Source organism: Pecten maximus, chromosome 11, assembly GCF_902652985.1.
Source record: "Pecten maximus chromosome 11, xPecMax1.1, whole genome shotgun sequence".
Lineage (NCBI taxonomy): Eukaryota > Metazoa > Mollusca > Bivalvia > Pectinida > Pectinidae > Pecten > Pecten maximus.
This window is the reverse complement of record NC_047025.1, coordinates 27,493,314-27,509,257: the sequence shown is the minus strand read 5'-3', so window position 1 is coordinate 27,509,257 and position 15,944 is coordinate 27,493,314. Positions and strand designations below refer to the sequence as shown.

The 15,944-nt window shown below is 33.3% G+C and overlaps 2 protein-coding genes across 2 annotated transcripts; both read right to left on the bottom strand.

Moving 5' to 3' along the window:
- Positions 1-5,407: 5,407 nt before the first annotated feature.
- LOC117338531 (beta-hexosaminidase subunit alpha-like) lies at positions 5,408-9,098 on the bottom strand. Its single transcript, XM_033899888.1, has 6 exons — positions 9,066-9,098; positions 8,012-8,171; positions 7,587-7,680; positions 7,051-7,155; positions 6,559-6,754; positions 5,408-5,600 (listed from the first exon to the last, which is right to left on the bottom strand). Exons 1-6 carry the CDS (start codon positions 9,096-9,098, stop codon positions 5,514-5,516), a joined length of 675 nt encoding a protein of 224 aa, XP_033755779.1. The 3' UTR covers positions 5,408-5,513.
- Positions 9,099-10,717: 1,619 nt separating this feature from the next.
- LOC117338530 (beta-hexosaminidase subunit alpha-like) lies at positions 10,718-14,577 on the bottom strand. The gene is made up of 7 exons (XM_033899887.1): positions 14,430-14,577; positions 13,365-13,841; positions 12,976-13,085; positions 12,410-12,462; positions 11,812-11,959; positions 11,071-11,176; positions 10,718-10,929 (listed from the first exon to the last, which is right to left on the bottom strand). Exons 1-7 carry the CDS (start codon positions 14,575-14,577, stop codon positions 10,718-10,720), a joined length of 1,254 nt encoding a protein of 417 aa, XP_033755778.1.
- Between the last annotated feature and the right edge of the window lie 1,367 nt (positions 14,578-15,944).

Genomic DNA, 15,944 nt, shown 5'->3' with positions numbered 1-15,944 from the left:
AATCTATTTTTAGAATGGATTTGGAGCATTAAGACGAAGATCTGCCCAGGTTCCAAGTCGGCATACCATACAACTATTGGTCCAGGACCTTATGAAAATACTTCGTGTAGAAATTTAGGTCTGCCATGAACATATTGTAAATATCTACTGTTTTTGTTCTTTTTTCACTGACATAAAATGATTTATATATATTATAGCCTATTAGTACAAGTAGAAAATTCAACTGTTGAAACTTCTTTTTTCCTGGTTGATACCCAATGACAATACATTTTAGTGTTCTTATTTTTGTAAATATTCCCATTTTATGTAAATTCATTGTTATAATATTCCAAAACTCATCTAGATGTGAGCATTCTATGAAAAAATGCAAGTTGTCATCAACTTTATTACAATATGGACATACATCTGTACTTTCAATCCGCCATCTTTTAAGATTTTTCCTAGTTGGAATAATATTATGTATCAGCTTCCATTTAAAATTTTTTAAGACATTATCAGGCAATTTCTTGAATATAAATTCAAAACAATCTTGTATATTGTTATTCTCGCATTGAATATTGTTATTCCACTTTTCTACTAAATATGGATTTTCTTTTTTACTTTTAAGTAAGGTTTTATAAATGAATTTATTTGTATGCTCACTTAATCTTTCAATTTCGTCCTTACTTGTTTCTTTCCTTTCAGTTTTATTCATTTCTTCAATCCATGTTTTGGGTATTGATTTTTTTAATTTCATTATTTCAGCAATCCAATTTCCTTTAATTACTAGTTTCGCATAAATATAGGCATCATTTATTTTTCCTGTTTCATCACATAAGTCTTCCATTTTTATTATACCACTTTCTATCCAATTTTCTAATATGATTGATTTACCACCACAGGTAATGTGAGTATTTCCCCATATTATTTCATTTTGGATGTGTTTGGGTTTATTTTTTCTCTCCCGGGCATTAAATTTTATCCACGACTCCAGGATATTTCTGTAAAAGGAAGGGATTTTTTCTATATTATCTATTTTCCTTAATGATTGTATTCTCATCCTAAAAAGCATCAGGTCCTTACCAAATTTATCAAAATAAAGTTTAGGTATTATGGTCCAGTTAGAATATTTTTGTGTTGTATCAAACAATCTCTTTACCCATGTGACTCTTAGCATTTCTACATGTGTTTCAATATCTCTTATTTTTAGCCCCCCTTCTTCATATTCATTTATCATTACACTTCGTTTAATTTTATCTGGTTTATCATTTGCAATGATTAGGAGAGTAACTTAATTTTTTTGGCAAATTTTCCAATTGAGGGTCAGTATTAAAAACAAAAGAGAAATACTATCCGGCAGTAATTTTTCACCTGATCTTTCATTTTTATTTACAGGATTATCCAAATGTGCTAATAGAAATATTAGGTACCAGTATGCAATGTATCCAATATCATTTGCAATTACATTGAAGTAAGAAGCCTTCATGTGATAAAAAATGTATCCGTTATATAAAGGTATATCATGCTCTGTCAGAAATTGTCGCACGTCCTCTTTGATAGGGCTAAGGGAAATCACTCCACTTGCTTTGTAGCCCAAAACTGCATTATTATTAAATATATTATCTGTTGTGCGGACCAAGAGCAAAAATTCGATTGTACTTTGCACACTATCAAATATGCTTAAACAACATTATTTTAAGTTGAATTTTATTTTTGTTTAAATCACATCCTGATTATTTGTGGAATAACTCGAACGATAGGTTTTTAATGCAATGCAAGATTTAATGACATACATGCCAAACAAACTTCGAAACTTATATCATTTGTTGCAATTTGATTAATTATTCAAAGAAGAAATTAATGTAAAATTCCGCTTACCTGTGTACCTTTAGTTGTAGTTTCTTTACTTTGGCATTACAATGCAATGATTCTAGTACTGTCAAAGGTGCAATACAGGTTTGTTTAAATGTAAAGATAATTGTTTTACATGAATGGATCTAGGTCTGAGCAGGTATAGGTATGCCTAAACTTTAAACCTGACTGATCAAAAAAAAAAAACCGGCTAAATCTCAAAAAGCTTTGTTAGATTAAATATAGTTTACATTCAATTTAAGGTTTCTCAGGAAAAAGAAATTCTTTCGGAATTGTTGATACTAATATATTATTTCTTTCTTTAAAATGTTGATACCATGAAGTACTTGTGTAAATGTACATATGCAATGGATACATAACTGGTTTTCATTAAGTATCTGATACAATAAATTAAGCCGGACAATCGGTGGTTAATTATATGCCGTGTGACTATCATGTACACAATGCTGTTACGATAAAATCAATACTCCGTTGTTAAGAGTTAATGTCTATCCAGTCAGATGATTTCCTATTAACTATTTACAGGCATTATACTACACCATTTACGGTTATTCACGGATAAGGTCTGGTCACATCTATACACATTATCAAACATATGTTTTGGCTTGTTAAAAACCTCAATGTAAGTAACTGTAATACATTACCATTATTTATTCACATACATAAAATTTCAAGTTAGTGTTCAGGTAAAAAACAATCAAACAAACAAACTTTGTATCCCAAATAATTAGGTACTGTTTTATTGTTTAATAAGTTTTATTGGAAGAAAATCCTAAGCGAATTGATAAGAAATGCATTTGCTTAAATTCCAACATGGTCATAGCCGGGCGACCTGCACTATCTTGCACCCCCGAGTAAGAGTTTGAATCAAGAATTGGTCAACATTTGTATAAGCATCTAATGATTGTATTTACTCTCCGAATCTCGTATATATATAATTTACCTGTGTCATGATAAAGGGGCAGATTGCCTCGAAAATTCGACAATTTACTTGTCTGTACTGTCGTTATTACTACTTGACATATATATATTTCTAGTAATACGCATCCAACATTTGTTTGTTAGGATCCAGTACCTATATTGGTTTATACCGTCGTTATTACGTACTAGACCCTATAATACGCATCATAATCCAGGCTACCTATATTGTGATCCGGTGTATCCAATCTGTTACTTTTGTTTAAGTATATTTTGTTGTCTGTCTGTGTACCCGTATTGTCCCAATATCACCGTAATTTGTCCAGTTTACACTTGTTTATTTGTGTAACTGTTCCATGTTCTATGTCTATATGTGATCGTATGTAATTTACATGTGTCTTGATAAAGGGGCAGATTGCCTCGAAAATTCGACAATTTACTTGTCTGTACTGTCGTTATTACTTTTTGACATATATATAGAAACATATGATATAAAGAGATGTCTAGATGTATGTGAGCGACATAAACATGGACAAATGGACATTTGATTCATGTTTAACGAATGGTGGATGAATGGTGCCGTGGTACTGTCTAGGATTGAAAACATATTAACAGATTTCACATTGTAATGCAGAACTAAACACTCGTTCCAGTTTCCATTAAGATTTTCCGAAACTAGTTCACATTTCCTTTCCTCAATCAATTATTTTAGCTTATTCATCACATGTCTTCATATCTTCAGCTGTACATCTTTGCAACTTAAAGTCATAGGATCTACGATATTCGTTTGAAAAACATTTGTCCAGTTTTCAGGGAAACGACTGTCAAAGTGAATACATGAATAGAAAAAACCTTACATTTGCTTTGTTTCCACTGTTATAATCAAAGAATGGAGTTTTTGGACGATTTTTTTGCGCCAACTCATTATTATCGTACCGATAATAATTATCTAATGATTTTCAACATACAAAAATATCGTTTCTCGCGTAATTTTCAAGGTAAAGGGAAGTTCCATACGTGTTTTTCTTTACACAGTATACAGTTGTATCAATTAAAATAGACAATGGTTTGTGGAAATATCGTAGATACGTTGCGTTATTATAGTATGTTACACACGATCACTTTTGATTCTGTCCTTAACGTTGATACACGTCGAAGTTTTATTCCTTTGTTGTAAATCATTCGCAACTGTTTGCTTCATCCTTAACGCTCTAAGAATTAAATAATTTAATATTGCTTGTTACAATCGTTTTATTGGCTTAAAAGTTTGTGTTATCAGCCAAACACATAAAGAATGGCGTTGACGTTTATACAGTCTCTTTTGATTGGCTGTTCAAGCGACATAATAATTTCTAAGAGAGTCCATCAATAAAAGGGGATTACCACTGGGAAATGTATATAGTAAAATTACGTTGAATGTATTTTTGTTATGGAGCTATAACACAAAACACCGAAGTGTACTCTCCTCAACTTCGCGGTTAATTTAGAGTACACTCCGTTTTTGTGCTATATATCCATGACTTAAAAATATTCAAATTAATCCTTGATAATCTACGGAACGGTACACTACTACAGTGCGTCAGAAAACTGACAAAAAATGTCTTTTACCTACTAATTTGATAATTATTATTACCAAAATTTGTTCTCTGAGTCTATCATTAACATTTACCTTCATAACTACCTAGATTTAACTATCTATGATATAGCAAATCAATTAAAACTATTGAGCAATTTTCCCATCTAAGTGGGTACTTATTTTTTGTCCTTTGATACCGACATTGTGCTGCACTACATCCTACGTTTATGATTTTATATATACAAAGTATATTGAAACTGTTTTGGAAAACGTAGTCTTTGATTTCGTTACAGTTAAACATTGATAATCGTCGGCCTAAATATGATAATCCATATTGATTTTTGTCTTCATTACTCATAAAACTGTCAGATAGCAGAAGTATTGCAGACAAGTGATTGCTTGTACTTTAGATGATCCAATAGTGTGTAACAACATTCTGAGACAAACGTCCACCCATGTTTTTTTTTTTTTTTATTTGTTTTTTTTTTCTTCGAATGACAGAACAATCTGTGATGTATTACTTTTATGACTTCTCGTGAATTAATTCTAAGTATAATCTTACTGATAAATCATATTGATAATCAACTCCTACATAATTTATATTGCATGCACAATTGTCGTTAAGTTGCAATTTCTTGGTTCCCTACATGAGTTCTAAAGCATAGAAGACAATTATATTGTCATACTATGGACATTTCTAATGAAGAAAGACTTTCGTCTTAAAAACAAGTTAATGTGTATTAATTGTGTGTATAATCACACCTAATAATATTGAGAGATTTCTGAAATTGTTCTATACCTCATATTGGAAATGACATGCAAGATGGTGTATCTTGGTGCTAATCAGAACTCCTCTTGGTTTGTCGTTCCGAAACATACAGTAAGCCCTTTATTGTCCTCATCTCTTTGTGCATTCTATTTTCTGTTCCGATTTTGCCTTGGTTCGATATACTTTGAGCTAGAAATACGATACGTTTTTGTTAACACGCTCAAACAACAGTAGGAAAGGTACGTATCTTCTGAGTAAGAAGAAACCAATGAAAAGGCTTAACAAAGATAATGCTTGCAAACCATATATATTTTTGTCAAATATACTTTGTATACAATTACTCATCATACATCCAGGAACACATTTCGATAGAAGGTATATATGAGGCCGTCTAGCCTGTCAGCGTCGTTTTCTTCTGCACAGCATCATGAAAGTGATAGAAAGGACTCCAACCATAGAAAGGGCTAAACTGGTCAAATGAATTGGCTGAAAAATCAATGAAATTTTGTTTATCGCCACAATTACACAGGTTAGGTTAGATTTTTTTTAGAAAAGTATTTATATTATATGCGCGTCGGTGAGGTAGCTGCTATGATTAAGGCAAATGTACTAGACGCTGATTAGTATAGTTATAGAACGAAATTTCCACTTCTGTCCTAAACGATTTCATTTCTCAAACGTAGAGCTATGGGTCGCGCTCATTGGAGATTTTCATGAGTAAAAAGAAATATGTTTAAAGATTTGACGTTGTTCAAACAATATCTATCAAATGAATCTTAAAAAAAAAGAGATAAAAACCGAAAGAAAAAAAAGAAGAAAAAAAACAAACAAAAAACGTAATGATGTAGTCGTTATTCTACTCTTTCATTTCATATAATCATGACTGAACAGTACATCACAGGATATATACTCAATATTATCTTATCACCTCTAACAAATGGATATAGTACTCACTTAACGCTTACATTAGCATATCTGATGGTTGGGATTCGTGCTCCCAGTATTATCTTATAATGTACCTCTAATACCTGTAAGGTCCTTTTTCTTAGATATCCAAATTTAAAAGTACCATTCACAAGATAGAAGCATAAACACTAACCAGAAGAAATTTGGGAGCAGTAGAAACGTAGTTTATATAGGTGTAATTCTTTAACAGTATCATTAACGTTCACTTCGTTACATGTTCTATCATCTCTAACGCTGATAGTCAAAACTAACCAAAGTATATTTCATTTAAGATTTGTATATATGTTGTATATGTTTAAATAACCAAAGCGTTTCTCCTCTATAAAACCGGGTCCCTCCTAGTAGAATTTCTAAAATTGGAAAAAAAAAAAACTCATTATCACATCTACATGATTATTGATGTGTTTTCTAACGATCCTGCATACAATGTCTTTGATAGTGGAATCATTATAGACAGAGTGGCTACTGTCTTACTCACTGTATAATCTCTAATAGCAGAAACGTATATCACATTCGGTTCATTCGTAGATTTTCTTAATTTCTCAAGGAAGCTTTCGATTTCGTTTTGACCGAATGTCTGCTGAACCTTTTGTAATGACAACTGGCCAGATCTAGCCGCTTGTCTTCTGACACAATACTCGGGACCATTAGCAAACCCTACGTCAAGACCACGTCTGAAACAGATAAAACATAAAGCAAAGTTTTTTGTGGTTTTGCCAATAGTTTGAATTAGAAAAGTTGTCATTTTCAGCCAAATTGTTGAAGTACAATCAGTTTCATTTTAATTTTTGCTTTGCATAAATATTTTTCGTGATTGATATTTAATTCTGAAAAATAGAAAAAGGACCACACCCACCTTGAGTTAAGAACCTCAATATAAGACCATTTACAGTATGTGTATATGTAAGTTAAACAGTATATACAATTAATGTTTCCACTTGATTTATTATATGATCAGGCTATAAATTACCTCAGCATACGACAACGTTGCTCTGATAGCCTCCGAGATACATCAACAAGAACCCTTGGTTTCCTGCTACTCCACAGTTTCTCTGCCACAGCACAGCCTCGGGGCCTAGAAAAAATAAAGACTTCTTTTGAAAAATAAAATGAATTCAATTAAATAGTAAACGCAATATCATATTCTGTGATAATTAGCAAGTGATGTGGCGTCATGTGTAAGCAAAATAATTTCAAAGTCAACAAATAATCGAAGAAATATATATTGACTTCATCTGTTACTTGATATTAGGAACAGCAAAACACCTTTAAATACGAACTCATCAATAGGTGCAATATCCGTACTTCTCAGTCCAGTTTATTCCACAAATTTTCAAAAGATTTATTATACTCTGAACCTTTTTTCATGGTTGATAGTCAAACATGTTCTAATCGGTTCTCATTTAAAATCAAAATCCTGAACAGAAAAACACCATTTCTGCATACCTTTCCTATTTGCAACTTCACATTGAACCTGACTCGTCTATTATCACTAATGATACGTACCATAGCATACTCATCACCATCTCGCTACTAATGTATTCGCCCCAAAGACAAGCCTCGCCGCCCAGGATCTCGATCCCTTCTTGCGCCTCAATTTCTATAACAGTAAACAAATCATAAGAATACAGTTAGATTCTTCAGGTATGCAGAGGTGGTTATATCTGGCTATATAATACTTTTCAGACTTCAGCTGTAAGTTTTTATTGTAAATTGTATCTTGCCAATAGTGAAAATATATATCACTGCTGAAATTTAACGTCTGCTGATATTTATTAATGTCGTTTTGGGTTCTAACTCTATATCGATGAGAACAAAATATTCGTTTGTTGGGAACAGCTGTATAATCCACAGTCCATTGAACACGTTGATATCAGGGTCTAATACTCTAACACGTGTCAATGGACCTTTTAGAGAAACAATACGGGTACCGTTTGGTTCACAGTTGTAGAAGTCTTGCCAATGTACGTATCCCCGGACATGATCCAAATACCAGCACGTGGAGAAAATTACACGGTACCCTTTTCGGATTATGGTTCCGATTTCATGGATCTTGGACTTCCATACTTGTATGATGGTATCTTTTGGTATCTAGAACAAGGTAAAATATTACAATTAACTGTCACTCACACATCGTTCTTTTTACAAATCAACAGGTATATAAATGGTGTACAGTTCTTTTACCTCGGAGAAAAAAATCCACTGAATGCCAGGGAGTAAGACAATAATGATATTTTGTATATGTCTTGTGTGTAAAGATCTAAATTAATATGAACTCGTGCTTTGCTTAAGAATACAAAAGTGATCAAGTATAAATCTGCTGTAACCTGTTGCAATATCAGGAAATTCTTTTTTCAATCAACCTACAAGATTATGTTGCGTTCCACATGCCTTATTTCTCACAGCTTCGCTTTAAATATCAGACATTAACCAAGCCAAGGTGTGCAAAGATTTGAAATAAGTCCCTCGACCGATAATTGAAAAATAAAAAAATAAAAAAGGCTTAAATTTCTACTCTGCTTGCATGATATTCGGCTTTTATTACGCTGGCGTTGATGACTGATTATTGTACTTTGTTTTCACCATAGTATTACCTTTCCAGAAATGAATGACGTAGCAGTAGTGGCTGTAATGTCATAAATATTATTCATTAAAGATATAATGTAATTCAAGTGCTATAAATGGTAATATGCAATAACCGAACCAGAGATTTCCGTATCATGACAAATATTTGTTTGGAATCAACCAATCTTTCTGAAGTTTAGCTGTTTTAGAGATGATTATTGATTAAGATTTATGATAACTCTCCCTACATTTTGTCAATGATCCCCAGGTACTCTAGACCTTGTTCTAAATTTTTTCTTAGATTTATCCATTCTGCCCCATGGCTTGGTTTACTCGTCTTTGAAAAAAGAAATACATGGAAATGAAAATATAACAGACACCAAAGAGCATGCCCAATGTATGCCAGAGTATGATACTTACATTGACACCTTTTTGGAAACCATCCTGCCACATTATGACATCCAAGCCGACATTGCGGTCACGTGCTATCACATCTAGTTTTTCCTTTAATCTGAAGACATCATCATCATCATCATCATCATCATCACACGTTTGTTTTTTTAAGCTGGTATCAATAGTTCATCAACAGGTTTAAAGAAAGCGTTATATATTGTAATGACTTAATTTAACGTAAAAATAGTCAGGGTATCATATCAAAGTATATTTTCGTGACAACAACTTGAACTGTGGTTAATACTACCTGTTGTTGAAATGCTCCCAGATGTAAGACGGGAGAAGTTCTTCCACTTTTATTGTATTTATACTCTTTCTCATTGCTCTGAAAGGAGAATGGTGTATAACATAAAAAAATAATGGAAATACGACTATGTCCTATTAACTGGTGTGAAACAAAACAAATTTTATTTTCCTGTTTGAATAAATGGACTTCAGTGTTCAATTTTGGCAAAGTAAGTCTACAGGTCACGTGGTCGAAACTCTTTTGTCAAGTCGAAGACATATATTGATGGTTTTATAATGTTCCATCGAACTACCTATATTTCGTTAGTCGTTGTTGACTCCTCAACAAATATTCTAGTAAGGTTCAATGAGTTATAATACTGTATAGTTGAACCTTACGAGGGTATTTTCGCGCTTTATTCAATGCCCGGGAATACAGCTAATTCAAATCCCCATTAGCAAATTAACAGAAGATAAAAATAGAGGAAAACAATTTATCAAAATTTGGGAAAGCTTAATGAATCTTTATAAATAGGATAAGGACATTGTTATTTCATATCTACAAATAAATAGAATAACTGCATTTGCTATTGTCTAAGAAGCAATCAAGTTATCGTTTAATGTAAAATTATCGAGCTACGTCACTTTACCTTGAATTATGAGATAAGCAATTTGTAATAAAATATGATGACAGCGTCCTGTGAAACGTGTTTACCTTATTGTTTCCTTTAAAACTGTTGATTCTTCGTTTTCGATAGAATATTTAGTGAGGTTCTGTCTTGTAATGTTCGAGAACTGCGTCGATCTGGATTGCCCCAACTTGGTTCTAAGGTTATCTTGGATGAAAAGCGTCCGAAAAAGTTCCACAACTTCTGGATTTGATGCCCTAAAGTAGATTTAATCAATGAGTGTATTTCGAGCTGTAGTTCCCCAGTCATCGTTTCGCTATTAATGGAATCGCCATTAGGAAGCAATTATATTTGATGCTGAACGACATGTAATTGTTAAACAATTAAATAAACATTTATTAAATTGTATTTATAGTCGATATCAATGCAATCTCAGTGACATATAAAATTTTACATTTTATATAAGATGTCGATTTTCAGCCACTACACCTTATGTTCATATGAAAGAACATCATCTTAAAAAGAAATTCATTTCTATGATAGATTCTCAACTATTGGATCAACTTAACGTAATATTTCTACCAGAATCCGGACTGCGTTTGATTTATCCACAGTATAGTATGATATTTATAAGCTCTAGGACACAGAAATGATTCAATGCTGTCTAAATTCAAATTATTAATATAGACATGTTATTAAACATATGACATTTCTATAAGCGAACAAAGTAAAAAAACAACTTTTATTTACAGGTACACATATCACTTACCAACAGTCCGTATTAACTTCGTCCCCACCTAAGTGAACAGATCGATCCTTGAACACATTTGTCACTTCATTGAACAGTTTGCTCAGGACTTTGAACACATTTTCGTTGGTTGGATCGAGCGGGCCAAGGAAAGCAGGCACTGGTTTGTTATTATAATAACACTGAGTCAACAGTTGTGGATAGGACAGACCCCAGGAGTAAGTGTGACCTACCAAACACAGGTAAAAGTTAATGAGAAATGTATCAGGTGTGGTGTTATTACGGTCAGTTGGTGATATCGAACGAATCATGTTTCAGGTAGGAAAATACATGTATGTTACATGAGAGCAACATGCTTGCATTAACTTACCCGGGACATCAAACTCTGGTATGACGCGGATGCCCCGTAGACGAGCATACTCAATGACGTCATTGATGTCATCACGAGTGTAGACCATATTTGTATTATATGCCCCCTAGAAAAAGACGAAATTTAGGGTTGTTTTTAACTGAAATACCTCTTCGAGACAATATGTTTCATCATCACACTCACCTTCTTGAAATATTTAATCAACACATAATTTATCGTCAAGTGATATGAAATGGTACTCTCTTATATATGACCTGATTAAATTGTAAAATGTTGAAAATTAATTTTAGCACAGGTTCATCTCACAAGACAACACTTGTATTACTTATACTTCAAAATTAGGAAGTTACGTCAAACATACACCGGTATTTTTTATCCTATGTCATGTTCAACTAATAGATGAAAAGAAAGTATATAAAAGGGAAATCAAATCTCTGCACCTTGGTAAGTAATTGTAGATAGTTCCCAAAATGATTGGCTGTAATTAATATGAATATGAAATTAGTAGATTATTGGGCACCTTGACCATAAAACTTCACACCCCAATCCTAACGTCGTTATATTATATTCCAGTCGGACCATTTACCGATTAGATTTCTAAGAAACAAAAAAACTAATTTCGGAAATAGAACAGATGCTTACTTTTTTATCGGTGTTAATGAAGAATGTTTACTTTTGTCTTCCAGTGCTACTATTGTTTTTGTGTTTGGTAATGAATATTAATGTACAGCTTATACTTACCTTTTTACTGAAGTCCGGAAACTCTTCACTTTTGTAAGGGAATGACTGGTCATCTGTGATATGCCAATGTAAAACATTCATCTTGTTCATCGCCATGCTTTCCTGACAATACAAACACATTTCTAACTGATGAGACAAGATGACCTCACTGAAACACGATATAACTATATTTGTAATAATCGAATAACATGCGCGTGTCGAGAGAGATACGTCTCGTTAAATTATGTTTCGTTTACAATATCACTTTAAAACAGAATCCACGACGTGTTAATATTCACCAGCGAAGATTTTTTTCCAGCTCAAAAATACAGTGAAAATAAGCAGAAATATGATTTATCTTATGTGAATTTAAAAACCGTCGTTAATGACGAATCACCGTAACATTTGTTTAAAATTTTATTTTTCTAATAACGTACTTTATTAGCAACTTGGTAGCAATTTAATCGTTTTAGGTGTTCAGGAATTTAAAAACAAATGCTGAAAAGGTTATAGATAATTGTATCCTAAATATGAAATGACAGATATACATAGGGACCTACCAGTACGTCATAGAGAACATCCTTCTCTATGTAATGACGAGAGGAGTCAATCAGAATACCTCTGTGTGGGAAACCGTGGGAAGTCTTCTACTGTTGTTTCTTTTATATAGAACTGGAACAATCAAAATCAAATTCAGGTATGGTGATGCTAAATCATAATCAAGACATACACTACATCACGAAAATCATACACAAATTTGAGTTTTTCGTGGCAAATAATGAATATATAACTGCATACAGCTGTTTGGTTCCTCTAGGACTCCACAGCAATACCAGGGATCAGAGTGTAGATATTCAAAAGGAGAGAAGTGAGGCTTAAAAAGCGTGCCTATACAGCATATCACCAAACTACTTCAAAATTTTCTGCGACTAGTAGCTAAATACCATAAATAAAATGAGAGAGAGAGAAAGAGAGAGAGAGAGAGCGAGAGAGAGAGAGAGAGGCAGAGAGAGAGAGAGAGAGAGAGAGAGAGAGAGAGAGAGAGTCACAAAGATAAACTCTCACCCATCATCAAGAAAACAAATCAGGCCAGGGATTCATGAGATATCTTTTACAGCAGTTTTTCATTTCGTTAAAAGCTCAGCTAATATCGTAGTTATCATAGCAGGTAGTGACATGATTTACCTTTCCACGGTAATGCGTCACAAGTTGACTGAGTGTCTCTAAGCCACGAACCACACCCCACTCCTCCTCCGCTCGCAACACAATTCCTGTAGAATTTACTGTCAGTGTGTCTGTAACACCAGTAACGATGTGTTTTCAAAATAAAAATGAGCATCGTAAAAGCACAATTACATAAATCCCCCCATAACAATTCTAGAGGTTGACGCTTTTTCATATACAATTTAAAAAAGATTCTGATTATGTATATATTATAATTCAGAATAATTTAGAAGGGAAGCTAAAACTTCAATTGTCCGAGAAATAAGAGGAATCCCTTGTTTTAAAAGATTTGATAAATTAAACAAGAAAAAATCATATCATGACATTAATGACAACATTACTTTACTTACATGACTCGGTTGAATTCAGGGATGGATATGGATCACACGTGGACTCAGATCGATCTGATGAAGTGACGTCACAGGTACTGTTAACTTGAATCGTGAGATTCCGGAGATAGTCAGCATTGATATACCCAAGTTCGTCTCGATCATACTGCATTTCTTTATTCACTTCTGATTTTGGAGCGTTTCTAAAATTCTCCTCTGTAATTTCTATCGACTTTTCAAACACCGTCTCGTTGTATCTATTTATAGCATCGGTTATGACGTCATTCGTAATAGTTTTATCGATATTAATTTTAAAGTGAGCAGGGTTTAGAATGAACAAAGTTTCCCGTGTTTTATAGACTTGGGGTAGGGGCCATGGTTCCCCCTGAGTTGCACGTAGGGCACGTTTGATGTGTGGCCTGGCACTGCCCCATGCAAACTCCACACCAAAACTACCTTCAAGCTTTTTCCATTTGATGTATTCTCCATTACCATCATCTGAAATATGAGGATATATCCTGATAAAACATTATAATAGACTTTCCATAACATCACGAATTTGTTAATAGTTAAAATGCACTTAGAATTATGTTTGTGAACATGTAAGTTTCCGGGTCTGATTATTTGGATTTGAAGTGTAAGCGTGTATACTTATGAAGAGGATTCTTACAGAAATAAAATTGTTTCCAAATAGTGTAGTATTTAGCATCTGAATAACTATAGAGTATTATAAAATATATGATTAAATGCTAAGGATTATATACTTAAGTTATACAATGCATTCCTTCGTCTGGGGTTCGATTCCCCGATCGGACGAGAAAAGGTCTGGAGTCACCTGGTCGACCACGGGGTTTTTCCCCGGGTACTCCAGTTTCCTCCCACAGTTAGACCCAAAGCGCGCATTCATCAGGACCAAAAACGTGATTATTATAAGTTGATATAAACCTGTTTTGCAATTACTGTAAAATAAATAAAGTTTTACATTCTTCATTCTTCTAAAACGAGACTTTTATAAAAAATAAACATATGTCAAGACCATTCTTGGAACTCGGAGGAATACATTTTCATAATATTATAACAACTGACCGCTTATCAGAGCCGCCCGTCTCTGCTGATCTTCTGCAAGTCCTTTGAGTATGAAGCTCTGGTCGGGTATTGGTTTGTGGATAGGACCGGTTTGACCAATATCCATTAGGCACATGACTATAGACACGTGTAAAATAACTGTCGTCATCGTCTCATGTATATACCCTGTAATTATCAAACAAAACACAATTTATAAACGTTTTACATAGAGGTATGGGTTACAGGCTACAGGCTACAGGTTACAGGCTACAGGCTACAGGTTACAGGAGATTGATCTTGTATGACACTTCTTCTTAACTCAGTTCCCCAAATAAAATGGATACATACCGATTCGACGAATTTATAAAAAATGAGACGCATCGTTCTCATATATAAGTTCAGGGATTTTCCAAAGTTAATGACTGTAGCTGAAACCGAGGCCAGCTTGTAGGTGGTCATATGTAAGTTAATATCAAGTTAACACTATAAGGAGTGATATAAAGCCAGCCCTCTCCTGTTTTAAATGTCTACTAGATAGTGGGTATTGAACAAGGATTTCTAAGAACAAGATATTACTATTATCTAATGGCGTGCACCTTTATGTGGCACTGTCTTGTTTGTAAGTAACAAATGATGCTAATTAAAGATACAGATCATCACTATATACCACGTTAAGAAGAGCTAGCTGTGGCCGGTAAGGGGTCATGTTCAGATGCCGTTCAATTAACAAATCAAAACGCAACATGCAAAATTTGTCAAAAATTGTTTCCCTCCGTACCCAAACAATAGAACATGACACATTACCTACAACTGTCAGATCAACTACAACTGTCGGAGCGTGTATTATGATGATCTGTATTTGTACTTTAAAAGTAAGATATCGTCAGTGCCAAGAAATCAACTACACTTACTAAATACAACATAGTGCGAGGGCATGGAACTCTTCTCCATAAACCATCCTTTGTTCTTTTCATCTCTTTCTGTGCAATTAATTTTTTGTTATCTCTTATCGGTACAAGTCACATTTATTTTGCAAAACACATTCTCATATCTGATGCTGTCCTATTAAATGGGATTTTTGTAACAAACTAATCTTAATGTAATAACAACAAATAATGAGAGAGGATACAAGAAAGATTTACACAATATCAAACTAGTCTTAATGTATTAAAACAACTAATGAGAGAGGATGCAAGAAAGATTTACACAATATAAAACTAGTCTTAATGTATTAAAACAAATAATGAGAGAGGATGCAAGAAAGATTTACACAATATCAAACTAGTCTTAATGTAATAACAACAAACAATGAGAGAGGATGCAAGAAAGATTTACACAATATAAAACTAGTCTTAATGTATTAAAACAAATAATGAGAGAGGATGTCGAAAGATTTACACAATATAAAACTAGTCTGAATGTAATAACAACAAATAATGAGAGAGGATGTAAGAAAGATTTACACAATAACAAACTAGTCTGAATGTATTAAAACCAATAATGAGAGAGGATGTTAGAAAGATTTACACAATATCA

Excerpts from the sequence above, each read along its gene's own strand:
- LOC117338531 (XM_033899888.1), bottom strand. The coding sequence starts at position 9,098 with ATGTGGCAGGATGGTTTCCAAAAAGGTGTCAAT. Across the intron at positions 7,681-8,011 it reads CTACAACTGTGAACCAAACG|AAATTGAGGCGCAAGAAGGG; the intron begins GTACCCGTATTG and ends TTACTGTTATAG. Across the intron at positions 6,755-7,050 it reads CAACGTTGTCGTATGCTGAG|ACGTGGTCTTGACGTAGGGT; the intron begins GTAATTTATAGC and ends TATCTGTTTCAG.
- LOC117338530 (XM_033899887.1), bottom strand. The coding sequence starts at position 14,577 with ATGACGACAGTTATTTTACACGTGTCTATAGTCATGTGCCTAATGGAT. Across the intron at positions 13,086-13,364 it reads CCTGAATTCAACCGAGTCAT|ACACACTGACAGTAAATTCT; the intron begins GTAAGTAAAGTA and ends CTGGTGTTACAG. Across the intron at positions 12,463-12,975 it reads TGACGCATTACCGTGGAAAG|TTCTATATAAAAGAAACAAC; the intron begins GTAAATCATGTC and ends TGATTGTTCCAG.